General features: G+C 39.2%; 1 protein-coding gene and 1 long non-coding RNA gene across 4 annotated transcripts in view; one reads left to right on the top strand and one right to left on the bottom strand.

Annotated features, from left to right (window-relative positions):
* LOC109435883 (uncharacterized) overlaps nucleotides 1-14846 on the bottom strand; it is a 67010-nt gene extending 52164 nt beyond the window's left edge. For all 3 annotated transcript variants that reach the window (XR_016019551.1, XR_012495950.2, XR_016019550.1), the window contains exon 1: nucleotides 13515-14846. This is a non-coding gene — a long non-coding RNA (uncharacterized LOC109435883). The remainder of the gene's footprint in view (nucleotides 1-13514) is intronic.
* Nucleotides 2552-20135, top strand: CSTA (cystatin A). The gene is made up of 4 exons (XM_019714034.3): nucleotides 2552-2690; nucleotides 8986-9152; nucleotides 16294-16395; nucleotides 19281-20135. Exons 2-4 carry the CDS (start codon nucleotides 9087-9089, stop codon nucleotides 19407-19409), a joined length of 297 nt encoding a protein of 98 aa, XP_019569593.1. The 5' UTR covers nucleotides 2552-2690; nucleotides 8986-9086; the 3' UTR covers nucleotides 19410-20135.
* Nucleotides 20136-21718: the final 1583 nt, after the last annotated feature.

Below are 21718 nucleotides of genomic sequence, written 5' to 3'. Positions count from 1 at the left end.
ACCTGGAACCCTAATACATGTGTAACCCAGATGGGAACTAGGAATTCCCCAGCTAAAGAGACCTAGGTAAGATTACTGCAACCTCCAGGATGGAGACCAGAAACCCCAGGCCCGTCCAAGAGTTTGGCTGAGCCCTAAAGGTTCACCCTCTTGATTCCCTTCTGTTCACTCTGTTTTCCTCCATAGCAATTCAGGCGTCAAGCAGGGAGATCCTCTTAAAAAAAAAAAAAAAAAAATCCACTCATGCCAAGCATTTTGCAAGTTTAGTCAACTTCCTGAGGGTTTGAGGTTTCAGCATGGAGCACAGGCAGGCCCTCATGCCACATTGCTGGCTAATTTCCTCCCTCTGAAAGCAGAGCAATAACTACTTTTCTCAAGCCATAAAGCAGCCAGCACCCAGGCCACAGGGTCTCAGCTTTCTCCCTAAGGGGGCTTGACAAGGAAATTCTTTTGTAAGAATAGAGCACTCCTTCTAAAAGGAATTCTGGGAAATGCAGAATTCCCTTCTCCTCCTGTCTCCTTGGTGTGTAGCCAAGCCACTCTGGTCGAAGTAAAGAGCAGAGGCAAAGCCTCTAGGGGCAGCTAACTGCTATTTCCTCTGCCCCCATTTCCTCTTACCCTTCACCTCCAGGCCCTGACAGAGCTCTGAGAAACCTTTAGAATCCCTTGAGGGCAATTTGAAAACCACTGCACTAAGCTCTTGGGGAAGAAAAAACTGTGACAAAAATGGAGTTTTAAAAAGAGGCCATCAGCCATGTGTATAAAGAATTGGAGTAGAGAGTAGCTAGAGCAGAGATTCTAGTTGCATGAGTGTTGACAACACTTGATGCTTCTGGGTCAGCAATGGTCACAGGCAGCCACCCAACAACTGCCTCCATAGCTCATGTGCATTGCTAACATACAGACACCCACTGGAAAGGGGCTGCTGGCAAGTGAACTCCCCTTCCCTATGACTGAGGTCTCCTCACCTTCCTCCCTGCTCTTCCTCTCACCATCACAGCCCCAGGCCTGGCCCTGCTTTGATTTTAGTGGTAGATGCTATGGGCTCCCTCCATTCCAGCTTCTGCCAACCCCTCCCCAGAGGCTGGCTGTGCAGTTCCACACAGGGCCCTTGTCCAGCCTAATGATAACAGGGAAAGCCTGTGCTTTGTAGTCTTCTGAAAAGTATGAGAAACTTTATCATTTACGTGTAAGAAGCACCCACTGGTCGTTTTGTCTTAACAACTTAGAATCTGAGTGGAAAATTAGAAGAGGGAAACCTAAAAAAGAAATGGTTGAGTGAAAGGAAACCTTCTTGTCCATTTCTATTATTATTAACACATTTTAAAAACTAAAACTATAAAACAAGAAAACAGAGGAAAAACCTTTGTGAGTTTGAGTTAGGCAAAGATTTCTTAGATATGACACCAATAGTATGAACAATGAAAAAAAAACACAAATTGATCAACTGAACTTTATTAAAATTAAAAATGTCTGCCCTTCCAATGACATTGTTAAGAAAATGAAAAGACTAGTTATAGACTGAGATAAAATATTTGAAAATCACACATCTGGTAAAAGACTTGTATCCAGAATACACAAAGAACTCTCAAAATTCACTAGTAAGAAAACAAATAACCCCCCCCAAAAAAAATGGGCAAAAATATTTTAATAGCCCTGTCATCAAAGAAGATACATGGATGGGAAAGAAGCACATAATAAGGTGCTAAACTAAGTATTAGGGAAATGCAAATTAAACAGCATTGAAATACCACTACATACTTATTAGTAGAATTCAAATTAAAAAGAATAACTATATTAAGTATTGATGAAGATGTAGAGAAACTTGAACCCTCACATGCTGGTGGGAATGTTAAACCACTTTGAAAAAACAGTTTGAAAAAGGTAAACTTGCACCTGTCCTAGGTTCCAGCCTCTCCACTCCTAGGTATTCACCCAAGAAATAAAACCATACAAAGACTTGTTCATGACAGTTTATAACAGCTTTATTTTAATAGCCAAAAACTGGAAACGGGTATCCATAAACAGGTGAAAAGACCATCAGTGGTATATCCATTCAATAAAATACTACTCAATAATGGAAAGAAATGAACTATTGATACACGCAATAACATTTCTGAGGGAAATGCCAAGTTCTGTACCAATGATTTATAAGCAAATTTCGTCATCAGTCGAGAATAACCTGTTTCTGAATATATATACATTGGTCCCACGAGTGAGTTAAAGCAAGCAGACCTTTGATCATCCCCCTACCTCAGAATTTCTCAGCAAGAGCCTATCTATAGGGTGATAGTAACCACATTTACTGACCTGTTACAACCTGATGTGCTCACCTTGGCTCGTGTGTACATTGGATCATCCCGCCAAGCTTATGTGACTTGGCTGGGCACTGCAGCAGCTCAGAGCTCTGTCTCAGGAAGTGCCCAACCTCTAATGCTGGTTGAGCGACAAAAGGGTTATTTGAGTGCAATGGGAGTCTCTCTGTGCCCCAAAAATCATTTCAGGAGGACAATCACCCTTCTGCCGTCACAGTGCACACACAAAACCAGACCTTTCTCTCAGCCCACATCCTAAGGTCGATCACCCACAAGATAGGCCAGAGAGTACCATGGGAGATGAAGAGGTCCAGTCAAGAGAGCGCGGAACAGGAATCAGTTGACCGGGACTCCCGCGAGCTCTGTCACTGACTGGTAGGTGACCTTGAGCAGGACACTTTGTTCTCTTGGCTTCAGTACCCTTGTGTATAAAAAGAAGGGCTTAGTTGGAATCAGTGGTTTGTGGAAAAAAAAAAAATTGAGGGTTGCAGACTTCCTAATTAATTTTCATATAGAACTATAGTTCACAAGACAAATAAGCATTGCTCCAGGTAAAGCAGGGGTGAAGAGCCAGTGCCTCATTTCTCTGCCTCTTTGCTCCATTGCCATCCTCTCTTGAGGGGGCCCCCAAACACGTACAGTTTCCACTTTCCATATTAGATAAAAGATATGTTGGACAGACCCACAGTCCAATCCAGATGGAGAGCTTGAGTGGAAGCATTTATTCAAGAAATATTTATTGAGCATTTACTGTGTGCTGGGCATTCTGTTAGGCACCAGGATGGCAACAAGGAAAAAGCCAGGGATCCTGCCTCCACACAGTACTTATGGTCTAATGGAAGAGAAAGACAAGTAAATGAGCAATTATTTATTTCTTTAATAGGTACTTATTGAATGCCTCCTATCTGCCAAGCATTGTACTAGGCTCTGAGCTCTGGGAATGCAGCAGTTATTCCAGACAACAAAGAGTGCAAAAGTACAAAAATAACCAAAAGTAGCACAGATTGTGAACAGTGCTATTAACAAAGAAGATGACATAAGAGAGACCAGAGGGGTGGGCGGTGGAAGAGACGTTCTCTGTTATAACATAACATTTCTGCTGAGATGTGATGGAAAGGACTCAGTGAAGAACCTGGGAAAGAGCATTCCAAACTCAAGAACATCAAGGGCCCAGAGGCAGAGGTGGGGAGAAACTTGGCATGTTCTGGGAACCAAATGAGACCAGGGCATCCAGAGAGCGTTAAGGGGGAAAGTGTCATGGAGTGAGGTTAGAGAGTTAGGCAAAGACTGAGTTATGCAAGGCCTACTGGTCCATGGTGAGGGGTTTAGATTTTTTGTGTGTTTTTTCCTTAATCCAGCAGGAGGATATTAAAGGAATTTATCCAAGGGAGTGACACCATCTAATCTGTGTTTACAAAAGACCACTCTGATTATTTTGTGGGGAACAAACAGCACATAGTATTTTTGTGCAAGAATTTTTCTGTGTAGAATTTTCGGATGGATTGGGTATGGAGATAAGGAAGTCAGCTTCTGCCCTGAGCAGCTGGATGGGTGGCAGTGTCTTCCTGGAAGGCAGGAGACTTAAGGAGGAGGACTCATTTGCAATGCAGGGTGACGTCTATACTACAGCTATGACAAAACACAGAAAATTATTCACAGCCAAAGCCAGATGTTGATGACCTCAGACCTAAATCACTCCAGCAGCCTCCTGACTACAAACTGTGCTAGCCTAACCTCCTGCCTTTCCCCACCGTGGTCCTCCATGATTTTTTAGTTTTATGTTTTTATTGTATCACAATAAAAACAGACACACATGCATAAAATGTATAATTTTATTCATTTTAGGTGTACAGTTCAGTGGTATTCAGTACATTCACATTGCTGCACCGTCGATTTTTATTTTTTAATATTTTATTGTTCTCATTCACCTCTCTTCTCCCTGCCAATCTCAGGAAAAAGGCTGCCTTGTAGCTTACCCCACTTATTGATTCGCTTCCTTGTATGACAAACTACTGAGAAACAAAAGCTGATATGGAAAGTTTGTCAGAGAGGCGTTTAAAACTTTTACCCACAGAGTGTAAAAGGAATAACTAGATCCTTATGGTGTATCAGGAAGAAATTTATAACAGCAAATCATTTTAAGATTGCAGTTATTATAATTCAATTGAGTTTAACATATTTTATAATTTTAAACATTTTATTGGAACAGTAATAATTTACCACATCCATAGCCAGTGTAAGAAATTTTAAAAGTTCAAGTTAACCAGGCTTTTTATAGTAAAGCAACTAGTTATTTTATGAGAAAATAAGTAGGTTTCCATAACAAGTCTTAATTCCATTAAAGTTCATCAAAAATTGCTTAAGTATTTTACCAGGAAATCTAATTTCTTCTCAGAAACAGATGAATTATATCATACAAAAAGGTTCTGTTTTAGACCATATTTGAAAAAAATTATATTTTATGGTAGGTGACATCTGACTCTCATGGGAGAGATTCTTGTGCTTCTTAGTAACAAGACAAAAATTTTAATTATTGATAACATACTATGATGGCATTGACTCAAGCAAGACCTTCATCTACCCAACATTGTTTTCTGCTGTGTGCCCCAACGATCACTGGTACCTCCTCTCCTTCCTCATCTTTACTGAGTATAGCATTTTTTATTTCATAAGACTTTTTATGAAATATGATTGAAAGGTAAATTTCTGTAACTAAGGCCACTGGACTAGCAAGGCTCATTATTTCTGATTTTCACATTACATTCGTAAAGCCTTGATTAAATTGTTTTGCTAAGATATTCATTTGCCCCAGGATTTGCCTGGAAAGAAAAGAGGTGGTTTTCTTTTCCCAGTTATATCTTTATATTTTCAATATTGACAATTTGCTTAAACATGCTCTTCCTCCTATATTCCCAAGTTCTATTAATAGTACAATTATTTTTCTGGACAACCAAACAAAAGCTCCATCATCCACCTGGCTCCTTTTATCTTGTCCTTCCCTACCTCCTAATACTATTTTTATAAGTTACCCATCCCATGCCTCTCTAGTCCATCTGACATAACACTGGATAAGGATTCACTTTTCGTTATTCCATTGTGGTAACTTCTAATCAATCTTTCTGTCTCCAGGATCTGTCCCTCCAATTCAACCTACACATTGCTTCTAGTTTTATCTTCCTAAAGCACAAGTGGTTTCTGTACAGTTCAAAAATGTTAGTGACCTCTGTTACCCGACAAGTAAAGTATAAAATATTTCACCTGCTTTCCATGACCCATTCATTTTCAATGAACCTTACCTCCTACTTTTCCCTCACCCTGAGGATGACCAGGAGGAGAAACTTTGTCCTCCCTTTGGGCACACACTTCAAGTGGGGGCTTTGCAACCTCCTTTAAGGCAATATGTTAATACAGTGGTAGTTAAGACTCTAATGAAAAACATCAGAGAAAGCAGTATAAAAGCAAGACCAAGGGACATAAAGAAGGTATTTAAAAGATGATGCTTTTTTATCCCAGCTTTTTGGGGGTATAACATATATAGTAAAGTCCACTCATTTTATGTGTACAATTTGATGAAGTTTGGTAATTCTATACTTAAATTCATGGTGGTCGTGTAACCACTATCATAATCTAGATATAGAACTAAATGTTCCATAGCCCTAAAACATTTCCTTGTGCCCCTTTGCAGTTGATCCTTTCACCCACCCACCCACAGCCCCAGGCAATCTCTGCTCTGTTTTTTATCACTATAATTATGTCTCTTCTAGGGTTTCATATAAATGGAATACTGTAGTACATAGTCTTTTATGTTTGACCTTTTTTACTTGATGCCTTTTTACTTAGACTTGTTTTTGAGTCAAAGTTGTGATGCTATTGAATGTATTACCACTTTGTTCTTTTTTATTGTTGAGTAGTACTCAACATTATGTTGAGTATTATATATAATGTTTTCAATCTATTCATCAGTTGGTGGACATTTGGTTCATTTTCAGTTTTAGGCTATTATGAATTATACAGCTATGAATATTTGCACACAAGTCTTTGTGTGGACCTATGTTTTCACTTCTTTTAGGTAAATTCCTATAGGGTATATAGTGAGTCTCGCCATACATTAGTCCCAGCCGCGGGTGGAAGCACATGTAGCTAGAGAAGTCCAGAGCCCCAAGCCTGTGCTAAAAGCAGGAGATCAGCTCAAATTCTCAGCATCTTCATGATTCCAGGGCCCTAAGCCAACAGTAAAATAAGACCTTGTTTGGGACCTGAGTACCCCATAGGGTCCAGTAAAGACACCTACCCCAAAAGAAAGCTTATAACCCAGACCCCCAAGAGGGAAATTTCCCATAGAAGATCATTCCTGTGGAAGATGAGCTCACAGACAAGAAATACAAAACATATAAGAATGTTGAGTTCCATGAAAAAAACCTGAATAACTAATACCAAAAAATACCCCAACGAAAGTCAATAGAGCAATCTTAAAGGTACTTAAAAATAAATGTGTGTTTAATTAATTGTGTGTTTATTAATTAACCAATTCACACAGAGATATCAGTTGTTGTGCTTTTCTTTTCTGCACTTCTTGTGTGTGACTCTTCTTGTGAGTCAGAGGCATCTACCCTACCTTGAGAAGAACTAGAATATTATAGTAGGAATGCAAAGACAAAAGCAATATTTGCTTTGTGGCATTTTTTTGCTTTTAAAAGAAATGACTGAGCATCAAGACAGAATACCTGAGAGTAACAGGGCAGAGACTTTAGAAAGAGAATAGAAGAACTGCTCCTCACCCTACGCCTGACCACCAGGGAGATTAGGTAAGGATGACGGGGACTAGCTGGGGAACAGAGAAATGGGCTGGCTAGGAGAAGACCTGACTTAAGAAATTCACAGGAGACTCTGGGTGGTGAACACACAATGGGATTTATAGATGATGTAATACAGAATTGTACACCTGAAATCTATGTAACTTTACTAACAATTGTCACCCCAGTAAATTTTTTAAAAAAATAGTTCACCATGATAAAACATTAAAAAACAAAAGAAAAAAGAAATTCACGGGAAGATGTCAAGGATTATCCATGGCCAGAGCTGAGCCAAAGTCTTAAGACAAATTGTGACAACTTGGGTGAGCACCGTGTCATCTATAGTTGCTATTCTTCTCAGTTCATGGGCAAAGGCCTTCCATGGACAGCCATCTGCATAGCACCCCTTAGATTACCCAGCAAGACACCTGCCTATCTCCAAGAATTGTCAAGCAGCTGCCAAATATTACAAAGAATGGAGCACCTTGCTAAGTACTAATATAGAATAAGCTCCAAAATACATTGTTAGGGGTAAAGCAAAGTATATGATAGTTTGTATAGTAGGGTACCATTTGTGCCATTTATAAAAGAAAAGTATATATGCGTGTGTGTGTGTGTGTGTGTGTGTGTGTGTGTGTGTGTGTGTAGTTAATTATTTATATATTTGTATGTGTAAAGAATATCTCTGAAGGATACAAGAAACTGGCGATGGTAGTTATCTCTGGAGAGTAGAAGGGTGGCTGAAGAATGGAGTAGGTGAAGAATTCCTTATATTGTAAAGTCTTTTGTTCCTTTTGAACATTTTTATTATATGTATGTTACATATTCCAAAAATTGGATAAAATAACAGAAATAAATATTCACACAGAACAGAAATTTTGCTCCTAGATAAGCTGCCTGCAGAAGCCCTCATATGTACAAAAGGGAGAAAAATGCAACACTGTTTATAAGGGTGAAAACTAGAAACAACAAAAGTTTTCATCAATAGTGGAATAAGTATGTAAAATATAGAAAAGCATATAGCAGTCAGCGAGAATAGATGAGAGAAATAGATAAATAGAAAGATAAACAGATCTATCAGAGAGTAACAATTAATGGAAATGAATTAGATCAATCTATTTGTATATCAACATGGAATGACTTAAAAGCATGTTAAGTAGAAAAAAAGTATAATATAGAATATATGTTTAGCATACGATTTAGGTAGATTTTTAAAAACACACTAAATAGAAGTATAAAAATGGGTTAGAAGGACATGAAACTCACAATGCAGTTTCCCTCTGTGGGGGACCAAGTCGGGGGTGGGGTTTGGGGGCGGCCTGTAGTATTTTATTTCTTAAAAACAACTACCAAAAAAAAAAGATAAAAAGCAAATATGTTAAAAGTTTTAATTCTAGGTGATAGAAATACAGGTGTTTGTTATTTTATTCTGTGTATTTTCCTGTACTTTAAACAGTTCTAGAAATATAAACAAAAAACACAAATACCCAGCACAATTCTCCAGATAGATCCTTTTACATTCTTTATAAAGTCAAGTAAATTCTAAACAATCAGCCTTGACATTATTAATAAATACTCCTTTTAAAAAATAAAATTTTGTCTGAGAGGTTTTAAAACATTGGGAAACTGGCTGTGGCTTTAGATTTCACACTTCAGATGCAACAGGATGGAACCATTGTCAAAAGGAATGAAGGGAAGTTTGATGCTTGCTCCTGTTTGACGCCTAGTGCAGACCCAGTTGTTCATTTCCAGCCGCTCATTCCTCCAAATTCCTGTTAGCTATTCTGTTGAGGAAGCAGGAAGACTTACCTCAGAGCATACTCATCTATCCCTGTGCCTTTTTGCCCTGTGTGAAACATAAAACCTTCTTTCTGTAGGCGGAGCTTGTGAGCAACACCCTCTTTAAAACCAGAGTCTCCACGCTAACCTGATCACTTCAGTTCCAGTATCCTGCCCAGCAAAGGAGCAATTTGCCAAAATGATGCCTGGAGGTTTAACTGAAGCCAAACCTGCCACTCCAGAAATCCAGGATATTGCTAATGAGGTGAGCTAATGCACCCCACGAAAAGGTTTGATCCAAAATTTGAGTTCCTGGGTTGGTCCTATGCTAAGTGTGTGGGTGAACATGAAAGCCAGAACACTGGGAAATGTGTAGTATTGTTCAGACTTTCTTACAACTTAGTCTTTTGAGATGAAAACTCTAATAACCCCAACTGTGAGCGTGAACTTGAGCCAAGTCCCATCCCTCCTCTGTGCTTTAGTTTCCCCATTGGTAAAAGAAGGATTTTTATTGGATCATCTCCAAAGCTTTTACAATGTGTGATTTTAGGATTACTAATTCAGTTTCTGATGAAACTTCTAATCTCACCAAGTAGAACCAACATGTAATTAAAGTCTGAGGTTAACAATTTGATGAGCTAGACTTCAAATGCAGTGCAGGGAAATTTTTTAAATGGGTTGAATGAAGAACAACATTGCAAAGCCAGTGCCCTTACAACTTCCTACAAATTTGACTAAATAGACAATGTTTCAGTCTTTCAGTATGTAGAAGATGATTAAACTAGTATAAAAGAGAAGTGGAATAGTCTATGACGATTCCAAAATTGATTATGGTGGAAATAACTCAATGTTTTTAGCAAGTTGATACATTTTAATGTGTTGTTTGATTAGCTATCACCTATATAATAAAAATATATTATATTGCATGTTTTATGAAAAGAAAATACATATAAATTACTATCATAGGTTTGTATCATTCTCTAGTTTCTTGTATCAATCCTTCTTGCTATTTCTTGCTGAAACTTCATTCTATGACACTGTTTGCCCCCAAGATCAGCTTCTTGTGGGAGTGGAAGAGATGAGATGCTTCACGTTCGGGCGCTGGAAAGCTCTCTAAGAGATCAGATGTCTGGAATTCTACCACTCATTCTTTGGGGCTAAATATTTCCCTTCCAAGAGTCCTTTTAAAAAAGAAATACCTTGGAGTTTTTCATTTGTTTGTTTTTTGTGGTTTAGTCTTGTGGAAGATAATACTGACCTATTCATACCTTCCTTTGAAGCCCTGTATAGGGTCAGTGTTCTTAAACTTGAATGTGCACGTGAATCACGCCTGTTAAAGTGCTGATTCTGACTCAGTAGGGCTGGGGTGGGCCTGATACTCTGCATTTCTAACCTGTTCTCAGGTGAGGCCCATGCTGCTTGTCCATGACCTCACTGACCTTCAGAACCAGAGAAATGTGATATCCTAAGAGGACTGTAGCGATGGGCTTTCTAAACTCAGAGTGCTGCAAAACAAATTCTCAATTTCATTCGAGCAACCAAGATAATACCTCAGAACTGTAAGGACTAAATGAGATCATTTGCATAGAAATGACTTGAAAACAAGAAAGAAATATGCCTTGGGGAGGCATCACAATTCCTTATTTCACATTTTTGCCTGAAATCATCCCTGATCCTAGAAAATACTCCTGAGACTCTCCAGGGACCAGAGCTGTAAGGGGGATGGGAAATAACAGATTTGATATATACAAGTATAGAAATTTTTGATGATTTTTTTTAAAAGCCTATCTTGGTGAGCAATAATTTTTTTTAATACTAAGAAGTTACCAAAAGGCCTTGTGTTTGTAATACCACCCATCTGTGAGCCACATATTGTATTATAAATTAATGTGAATGTGTGTTTTTTGCTGCTTACCTCAGGCTCCAACCTGAGAAATGAATATCAATGAATCCTTTCCTGAATATCTCTTAGGTGTCCCGCAATGTATTAAACGTTATAGAAGATACATAAAGACTGTAAGATGTGGTCCCTGCCTTCAAGGAGTATACTGCCCATGTAGGGAAGTCAAGATATCTGGAACATATAAAACCATCTCCAATTAAGTACTTTTTCATAATCATAGGGCTTGGACCAGGAAGGATTTCAGAGATTGCTTATCAAACCTCCTTATTTTCAGGTGAATAATTATTGTGTTCAGCTTCTCCAGTGTTAAACTCCTAATTATCATTTACCTTCCCTCTCTCACAGGAGACAGCCTTAGGGAACAATTCTCAGTTAAGTGTTGGAAGATAGAGGAGTAGTCAATCTAGGAAGCACTTTCAAATCAATTATATCATTTATTCCCCCACAAACAACCCCAAGAGGCAGGTATTACTATAACCACTTTTAGGTATGGAAATTTAATCAACACCTTCTCCAAGATTACAGATTTAGGTCCCCAGGCAGGGCCAGGCACATGGGTAGGTGTTGGTAATAACATACCTAGTATGATTTGAGAGTCCCAGGAAAGACCACCATAACCTGTCATTTACCTTACAGTTTCAGTCCTTTGATTTTTCAATGTATTTCTACTTGAAAAATCACTTGCTAAAATACAGGTATTTTTGGAGGAGCTGAAGTTTAGCTTTCCTTGTCCTTATCAGAGAGCTTCTTAGTGGAATGCCAACGGAAGGAAGAACCCCATTAGGCAGGGAGGGGAGGGAGAGGTTATCACATAGAGAGGAGAAAGCATCAAAAAAAAATTATAGCTGTAGGAATTTGACATCAAAATGAAAGAGGAATGTTGGACGAGGTCAGAAAGAGAAGATCAAACAAAGAGCTTGCATTTGAAATGACTTGAACATTTTGAAGAGAGAAGAAAAGAGTTTCCCTGTCCTAAAACTAACAGAGACTGGATGGTAATGTGGAATCATGTACTAAGGGATACTAACGGTACTTGGGGCCAGAGTACACCTGAAAGAAACCTCCTCTTCCAAGATTCTCTATATTAGTTGAGCGTCTTTGCTATACCTCTCTTCTATCCTCTTTCCTATTTGGGGAGACAACTTGTCATGAATCTCTTCATTCAGAAAACATTGATTGTGTAAACAGTACCATGTAAATTGCTATAGGGAGGGAAGGGATATAAAGATAGTCTCTGCCATTATGGAAACTGACAAAATAGATTGGAAGTAAGAGATACACACAAGGAAATAAAAAGCCATACATGCCCCCGTACATGAAAAGCCATAATACACATAATTAAGGACCAAATGAGTGGCCCTACCAGCAAAAGCTTCTGGACCATTATTGCTGATCCATTATCTTATGTCAAATGTAAAAAAGACATTGGATGAGAATTCTGACTATGTTTATATACAGGAAAGAAATGTTATTCCAATAATTATTTTTAGAAGTAAGGGCTATTATTACACATGCACAGGTGCATACACATAAAATACACACACACACACCTAAGTCAAACCCAATTACTGAATACCGTCCCTGTCGTACATAGAGATCATGATCTTTGTCTGCCAGGACACCACACAAACACCCAGTCTGCATACCATTAAGGACACACCCCAGGCCTTAGCGTGGCATGGCTCTCACTCACCCACAGATTGGCATTCTACTCTCTGACTATAGCTTCCTCACCAGTCACCTCTCCCACTGCCCCACACCTGGAGAACCAGCCATTCAACCACACCGGAATCCTTCAGGCACTCACCCTCCCATCTCCATCAGAACACACATAGGCCTGTTCAATCACTCACCCAGCCTGGACTTGGGATGGGTGATTCCATACACTCCAGCACCCCAGATTTCCCTGACGCCATGGACTTGTGGCATAACAATGCTCAATTAGAGGTCACTCCCACTGTTGCCATTTCCTCCTCAGCTTCTGCCCCAGGTTCAGAAAACTGCTCGAGGAAGATCAAAACCACAGAACACTCACCCATTGTAAATCTAAGAATTCATGCCAGCAAACAACCGCACCAGGACCGTGGGGCTGCCAGAACAGCCTCTCAGTCATGTCCTGTTGGTCCTTTCCCAGAAACCGCACAGAGCTGGAGCTGGACCCTCTCCCTCCTCAGTTTCTTAATCTCCATCCCCATGGCCCCTCCACCTGGGGTCTCTTCTCTCTTAGCAGACTGCAGTCATCCTGTAAGAACACCTGGTTTACTTTTCCCCGCTGATCTTATTCCTCCTTCATGTCTAGCACTTTGTCCTCCTTTCAGAAGCCAGCCTTCCTCTTATGCCAGGTGCCATCGCTTCTTGCACATGCGGTGCCTTGCCCCATACTTCCCCCTGCCTCAAAACATAGATGACAAATGTCCACAAGTCACTTCTCAACAGCCCTACTGTGCTTCCATGCTGCTACGCAAACTCTCTTTCTTTATTCTGTAAAACTTCCCAAAATATGGCCTATGTTGCCACGATTACCTTTTATCTGTTCTTTCCTAAATTATGCATAGCCCAAATGTTTCTGCAGAATGATTACAGATAGGAGAAATGCCTGAAATACCTGGGTGTTGGATGCACCGTGACTCAAATCCTAAGATCCCAGAGAGCTAACAACTCCCCAGGAGTCAAGCACTGCAGCAATAACGAATACCTGGGCAGCTCTGGGTAAATGTGTTTTACCTGGTGGCATCCTTCCCCGGGCTGGGGCCCAAGCAATCAAACTATACTGTTTCTTCCAGCGCCTCATCTACCACCATGCACGCATGGCAGACTCAGAAACCTGAACAGCAGCTGTGTTCAGCTCAAGGTCTGTCTGTTTACCACCAGGCTCCTGACTGCCACTTCCAGCTGGACTTTACCCTCTTAGTGCTCTGGGTAGAGGAGGGCAGGAAGTCTTGCAGCACCAAGCTGCCTTCTGAAACTTAAGGTTTCACTGACCAAGCTCCTTTTTACTCCACCCCTTTTCCTGCTCCTCAGCTTAAATTATAGCATCTAACATTAGAACAATACAAATCTGTTTTACTGGAAAAGGAGAACAAGACTACAGGTTATAAATACAGTAAACCCTCCATATCCACAGGTTTCACATCCGTGGATTCAAACAACTGCAGCTAGAAATATTCCGAGGGAAAAAATAATCCCAGAAAGTTCCAAAAAGCAAAATTTGAATTTGCCATGCACCAAGCCCTATGCCAAATCTACATGAATGAAGTATGTGTAGGCGTACCTGCTGTCGTTTATATGCCGATATAGGTTATATGTAAATACGTACTATGCCATTTTATATAAGGGAGTTGAGCATCTTCAGATTTTGCTATCTGCAGAGGTTCCTGGAATCAATCACCTGTGGATTCCAAGGGACGATTGTACAGTGATCCTGAAATCAGAGCACACAGTCTGACAGGTGCCAGTGCATTGACAGAAACAAACCAGGACATTTGAAATCAACTCTCTCAGGGAATTCTGGACTTGTAGACTGCATAGATACAATGGAAAGTTGACAGATTTAGATCTATTTCTAGGACAGATAGAAATAAAAACTTCTGATATATGGTAAAAACATGACCAAAAGACTGGAAACCAGAAGGAAAACAGGTAGTAATTGCAACGGATAAGTCAGATAATTAAGTTATCAAGCAAGGGATTTAAAACTTTAAATAACTATAATTAGTAATTTTTCAGCCTTAAGCAGTCTTGTTCTCACAGCCTCAGGTTCCTCATTTGTAAAATGAGGTTTAAATAGATAATTTGGGGTTTAGTGTAGGGATTAACCTTTTCCAACTCAGCTCCTAACTTGACTGGTGCCCAGTGTTGGCTGAAAAGGGTTAGGAGACGGAGGGGCAGCAAGAGGACACAGTAACCCCTTTCCTTACTTGACTTCTTTCTTCACCCTTTTCTACTTTTGTCCTCTGTCTCTCTGGCACCCTACCTCTTCTCATTCCTGGTTTTTTCTATTTGTCTTCTTACTTTCTCTACCTGGAGCTTCATTTCCCATCTCAAGAAAGCAGTCAAATTCTTCCCATCTATTCTGAAGGTTACAGGAGAAATGGGTGGTGGCCCATGAAGTGTTTGCCCCTCAAAAGTGATCTGAGGATACCTAGTCTACAAATTTCTGTCTCTGAAAACAGTTCTGGTACCCAAACTGAGGCATCAATAGAAAAGGATTCAAAACATTTGAATGTGGGAAGGATTGTGGGAAGGATTGGATGGGCTCGAGAGCAGCCTAGATGCACGAGAGGCCTGACGGAAGCTGTACATGCATATGCCCATAAAATGTTGCAGTGAAGGGCAGGGAGGTAACTTCCCAATAAATAAGGCATATGAAACACACATTTATTTCCTTTTCCCGCTAAATGATAGAAGATTAGGGGTGGGAAGGGCACAAACCCACAAATATAAAAACACCAGGAGATAGGCAAACACCACCTCAGAGATATCGACAAAACTTTGGAAGATGGAAAACAGATGAACACTGGAAAATGAGCCATGTAGACAGTGTAAGCCACAGAGGGGAATGTCTGAGCCAGAAGCAAGCGGATTTTTGCGGCAGAGCTCCAAAATGCCACAAGCACTAGTAACACCAGAAACTTATGAAGATGAGAGTGAGGCATGGGGCTAAAACCAGGAGGGTTGATGGGAGATCTGTATGAGGAGTCGTCAAGGACCTGCCCCCAGATCCTTCTCTCTCACTATTGTCGACCCTGGAAGACAAGCTGTATTACCTGTCCCCACCCCTGGGCAGAGACTGGAGTTTTAACTCGTAGCAGAAATTGCATCAGAGAGACCATAGTGGATACTAGCATATCAGGCCCAGTTGAGGGCAGGAATGAAGGGCCTACACTGAAAACTGGTGGATTCAGTAAGTTTACATATTGAATTTGACTCACTCACTCCCTTTTCATCCTTGGTTCAGGAATGCTAGCATCTAAGCTTATATCCCTCTGTGGGAGGCAGAATGATGACCCTCAAAGATGTCCTCATCCTAATCCCTGAATCCTATAAATATGTTCCCTTACATGGCAGGACTTGCAGAAGTGATCAAGGATCTTGAGGTATACGATACTAGTTTTGCCATTTTGAGTCTGAAATTACGCGTATTTCAAAATAAAAACTTTGTAATGAAGTAGTAATTATTGCTCTCCTATTATATTAATCAAAGACATATGTAACTATTAGCGCTTTACCAGTCAAAACATTACCATGTTGCCATATTACCATATTACCACACTGAGCTGATGTAAATTCAGCCTAAAGCAAAAGAATTTGACATTTTACCAGTAGTTAGCTCATGAAATCTTATTAAAGATAGGTGTTTTCCTTTCTTTGACATAATGAAAATAGCTCATAGATCTCATTATCATCTTTGAGGACTTTTAGGAACGTGAGGTTCCCAGATTTGTAAATCACATAAATGGAGTCCAATGTAGCCTTGATAATTTGTTTCTTCTTTTCTCTCAAGGTTAAACCACAGCTTGAAGAACAAACAAACGAGAGTTACGAAGAATTTGAAGCTGTAGAATACAAAACTCAAGTGGTTGCTGGAATAAATTACTACATTAAGGTTAGAGTTCAACATCCACTTTGGCATTAAAAGACATTGTATTTCCCACTTTTGTGATGTTCCCTGTCACCTCTGTCATATAATTTGTTCCTTCTCCTTGTCCTAAATCAAGTTGCCTACCAAGTATACTTCCCAAGTGGTAGACTCCCACATCTAGCAGATGGTGGTATATTTATATTGTCTTATTCCTGTTAATTTAGAAAGCCTTCTTGTATTGATTCTTAACTTAATTTCCAGAAGTTATATAGAGAATGATTTCAAAAAATTTCAGCTCATATTTAGGTTGTGGCTGTGGTCACCTCATATGTGAAGTAGAAGTCTAAAAGGCCCAGGCTGGACCAGATGCTGACTTGAGGCTTTGTGATTCTACATGACTAAATTAAATGGATTTAAGGAGTGACTTCAATCATTAGCTGGGAAAATAACTTAAACCACTTGTGCCCTTTAAATAAGCATTTTGATGAATAGAACTTAAATAATTTTTGCAAGTCAAATAAGTAGATTCAATTTGTGGCACTATAGGTATAGTTTAAAGCAGTGGAACATTAAAATATCTTTTAAATTAACGTTATACCTATATCAAAAAATTAAATGATGTACTGATCCAGTTCTAACTGAAAAAAAAAAAACTTGTGTAGTTATTGAGAAGGAACCAATTCAACAAGTCAACCTTAGATAGTTGGGAGCCAGTTTCATCCTTTTGTATTGAGAAAATGATAATTCTGATTTAATAAATAAAAACAACAGACATTCAAATGTATTTACTTAATCGTTACTAAATTATTTGACCAGGGTACCGTCCATGTTATTTCTCTTTAACAAACAATTAACTACTTAAGGTATAAAATTTTTTTAGCAAAAACATAAGTGGTGCTAACCAGCGCGGCATGAGAAAATTACAATACTGGGTTATGTAAATGGATTAGCCCAGTTCTACCAAATTTGTGTTCCAAGAATCTGCCGGGCTCTGGGGTGGTGCACATGAGCCTGCCTTGTGCTTAGCAAGCATGGCATTGTCTCCTCCTTTCTCAGTCTTATATCTTCATAGCTGGAAAAGAACGTTTTCCAATTAAAAAATGATTTTGTTCAAAGGTAAGAAACATTCCATCAAAATTGGGATCATTATTTTAGTAATTTATGATTAATCCAAGTGCATAACTTTCACATATTAATTAGCTCATGTATTTCTTTAAAAGCTCATGAGAAAACGATCTTGAAAATTTCTTCCCTTGAGATCACCTGCCTGGTCTTAACCAGTCTCCTCTCTTCCCTTCCCTTCCCTTTCTTTCTTTTCCCTTCCCTTTCCTCCCCCTCCCTATCTCCTTCCCTCCTTCTCCTTCCTTCTGGTATCAAATTTCCCCTACTGGGTCATAGCCGCTGACCCCAGCTCCCTCAGTACTTAGTCATTCTAGCTGTTAATTCTTTTGCTCTGAGCCGCTCTCTGCATTTAAGGTCTTGCTGATGATGTGACCTTCTCTGTTCTTTCTCAAGTACCTATCAAGAGGCAGGTAGTGAAAAGGAAGGATTGCAAGCTTTGGTGTCAGACAGTCCTGGGTTTGAACCCCTGCTCAACTTATTCTACTCGTCAAAACCTGTGTGATTGCAGCTCCTCATTCCCTTATCTGCACAATGCAGATAATAACCTACTTTACAGAGTATTGTGTGGAAAATTAACTAGGAATTTCCTGAGCACTTACAATGTACCAGACACTGTTGTTAAAAGCTGGGTGTGCATTATTTCATTCAATCTTAACAAATCTGTGTCATAAGTATGCTCATTTCCCTTGTGTTACTCATGAGACAATTGAGCCCAGGAAGGTGAACTAAGAAAGGTCACACAACTATAAAAGCAGAGCCAGGATTTGAACCCAGGTAGTCTGAGGCTTAACTGTTGGCTGTGCTGCATCTAATAATGTATGCAAATGCCGGTGCACTGTTCCAAGCATAGAACAAATGTTTTTAAAAGGTAACATCATAGAATGAAAGGAACACAGATGTTGGAGTCTGGATTTGAATTTTTGCTGTCACTTATTAGCTGAGAGATTTATGGAAAAATTACTTAATCTCTTTTAATCTGCTTCTGCATCTGTATAATCATCATTGTTCCACCTTTCTTCAGGCCCATAAGAAGAAGTAAGTATAATCACATATATAAAATGCTCATCATAGTGTCTAAGTCATAGTAAATATTTGCTAAATGGCATTTGTTAAAATTAGGTTAGACAGGGCCATCAGAGCACAATAAAAATTATTCTAAAACAAAAGTTTTATTGTCTCAACCCAGGACAAAAGTGGAAATTCTTACCATGATTTTTCTAGGTCCCGGATTCATGCCCAAACTACCATTTCAATCTTCATACCAATGACTTCCCAGCAAGATCCCCTTACTTTACAAGGGCCATCCCCTAGGCCCTGCTCAGTCCTTGCAGTGGGCATTTATAAAGATGGTTGTGATATAGATATGAGAACCACAAATCTCAAATTTTCTAGGGCAAGTCTGAGTTCCTTCTCCCTTCTTAAACCATGTGGCAAAGAAAGTTGTCCCAATTTCGGAATCAGAATAACCAAAAAGGCTGTCATTTGTTTTCTTGCTCTATGTATCTTTGAAATTGATATGCAACTCTGGACTTTCATTTGTGCCCAGGTAATAGTAAAATACAAAGTAAAATAAACCTGGGACCTATGCCTCTTGCCATGTTTTTAGCCTGCCCTTTCTCCCATAAAATAAGGTGGTAGATTTATGAAAACCAAGGGTCTAAGAATGCTGGTCTAGGAATGCCATTCCAGAAAAGCTTATTTCAGTGATGTCTTCAGATGTCTGTAGATCTTGCACTTGTCGTAGATCCATGTGAATGAATCTCCTTTTTCTTTTTTTTATCTTTCAGGTCCGAGTGGGTCACAACACTTATATTCACATGAAAATATTCAAACCTCTTCCTCAACAAAGACAATCTTTGACACTTACCGGTTACCAGACTGACAAAAGCAAGGAAGATGAGCTGACGGGCTTTTAGCAGCATGTTCCCAAAATAGTCTGATTCCTTCCACTGGCTACCGATGAATGATGCCTGCTAATAAATGCACTATCAACTATCACTAAAGAAGCATTCCTCTTTATATGTCTTCAACTATTTGTCTATTGTATTAAATAGTAATTACCTTTTCTTTCTCAAAATCAATGTCATTGGGCCGGCCTGGTGACTCAGGCGGTTAGAGCTCCATGCTCCTAACTCCGAAGGCTGCTGGTTCAATTCCCACATGAGCCAGTGGGCTCTCAACCACAAGGTTGCCAGTTCAATCCCTCGAGTCCCGCAAGGGATGGTGGGCTCCGCTCCCTGCATCTAAGATTGAACACGGCACCTTGAGCTGAGCTGCCGCTGAGCTCCTGGATGGCTCAGTTGGTTGGAATGCATCCTCTCAACCACAAAGTTGCCGGTTCGACTCCTGCAAGGTTGGAACTGTGCCCCCTGCAACTAGAAAACGGCAACTGGACCTGGAGCTGAGCTGCGCCCTCCACAACTAAGACTGAAAGGACAACAACTTGACTTGGAAAAAGAAAAGGCCTGGAAGTACACACTGTTCCCCAATAAAGTCCTGTTCCCCTTCCCCAATAAAATTAAAAAAAAAATCAATGTCATTGCTTTATAGCAGAAATTTCATACAAATTGATGTCAATTGGAAATCTTGTAAAAATAAGTCATGCCTAATGCAGCTGGCTAAAGGATAATACCACTACCACCACCACCACCACCACCACCACCACCACCAAAGGCGGTAACACCATGAGCCATCAGTGCCCTGTGGTTGCTGAGAATCCAACATTCCATCGCCACCCTTGTATTTTAAATTTTAATCAAGTATTTCATAAAATATGTTTATATTTTTAAACAATCTCAAACTTACAGATAAGTTGCAAGGAAACTTTTTTCCTGGATATTTGAAAATAAGTTACCTACAGTGATGCCCCATCACCAACAAATACTTTAGTCTGCCTTTCCTACAAACAAGTATATTCTCCTCCATAACTGAAATACAATAATCAAAATCAGGAAATTAATATTGATACATTTGCTAGCATCTAATCCCCAGACAACATTCACATTTCCCTACTCATCCCAAAAGTGTCCTTTACTGCAAAAAGATTTAGTTCAAAACCATATATTTCATTTAACTGCCATTTTTCTCTTTTCTATCACCTATATTGTGATATAATTTACATACCATACAATTCACCCAATTAAAGTATGCAATTCAATTATTTTTAGTATTTTCAAAAATGTATGCAACAATCACCACAGCCAATTTTAGAACACTTTCATCATCTCAAAAAGAAACTTCATACCCTTTTGCTATTATCCCCCTTTCTCCTCCATTCTCCCACCTCTAAGTAACCACTAATTTACTTATGTTCTGTCTCTATACATTTGCCTATTCTAGACATTTCCTATATATGGAAGTATATAATATATATTGTTTTATAACTGGCTTCTTTCATATAGCATGTTTTTAAGGCTCATCCATATTGTAGCATGTACCAATATTTTATTCTGTTTTATGGCCAAATAATATTCCAATAATTTTTATAGATATACTACATTTTGTTTATCCATTCATCAGTTGATGAATATTTGAGTTGCTTTCACCTTTTGACTATTATGAACAATGCTTCATAAACATTTGTGTACAAGTTTTTGAGTATACATATGTTTCCATGTCTCGTGGGTATATACCTAAGAGTAAAATTGCTGGTTCATGTGGTAATTCTATGTTTACTTGTTCAAGGAACCTACAGACTGTTTTCCAAAGCAGCTGCACCATTTTACACTCCTACCAGCAGTGTATGAGGGTTTGGATTTCTTCACATCCTCATCAACATCTGTCATTACCTGACTTTTTGAGTCTAGTCACCCTAGTGGGTGTGGAGTGTTATTGTGGTTTTGATTTGCATTCCCCTGATGACTAATGATGTCAAGCATCAGTATTATTCCCTTATTATCCACTGGCATATTTTCCTTGGAGAAATGTCTATTCAGATCCTTTGCCCATTTTTTAATTGGGCTATTTGTATTTTTATTACTGAGTTGTAAGAGTTCTTTGCATATTCCTGATACAAGTCTTTTATCAGATACATGATTTGCAAATATTTTCTCCTATTTTATGGTTGTCTTTTCACTACTTGAGGATGTCCTTTGAAGAACCAAAGTTTTTAATTTTAATGAAATCCAAATTATCTCTTCTCTTTTGTTGCTTGTGCTTTTGGTATCCGATCTAAGGATCCTTTGCCAAATCCAAGCTCATGATGATTTACTCCTATGTTTTCTTC

This window comes from Rhinolophus sinicus, chromosome 17 (assembly GCF_057876585.1).
Source record: "Rhinolophus sinicus isolate RSI-liver-muscle chromosome 17, RSI-T2T, whole genome shotgun sequence".
Classification (NCBI taxonomy): Eukaryota; Metazoa; Chordata; class Mammalia; order Chiroptera; family Rhinolophidae; genus Rhinolophus; species Rhinolophus sinicus.
This window is presented reverse-complemented; position numbering and strand designations above follow the sequence as displayed.

Bases quoted from the DNA above. Each gene is read 5' to 3' on its own strand.
- CSTA (XM_019714034.3), top strand. From the start codon at position 9,087: ATGATGCCTGGAGGTTTAACTGAAGCCAAACCTGCCACTCCAGAAATC. The intron at 9,153-16,293 runs GTGAGCTAATGC...TTTTCTCTCAAG, and splicing joins TCCAGGATATTGCTAATGAG to GTTAAACCACAGCTTGAAGA. The intron at 16,396-19,280 runs GTTAGAGTTCAA...TTTATCTTTCAG, and splicing joins GAATAAATTACTACATTAAG to GTCCGAGTGGGTCACAACAC.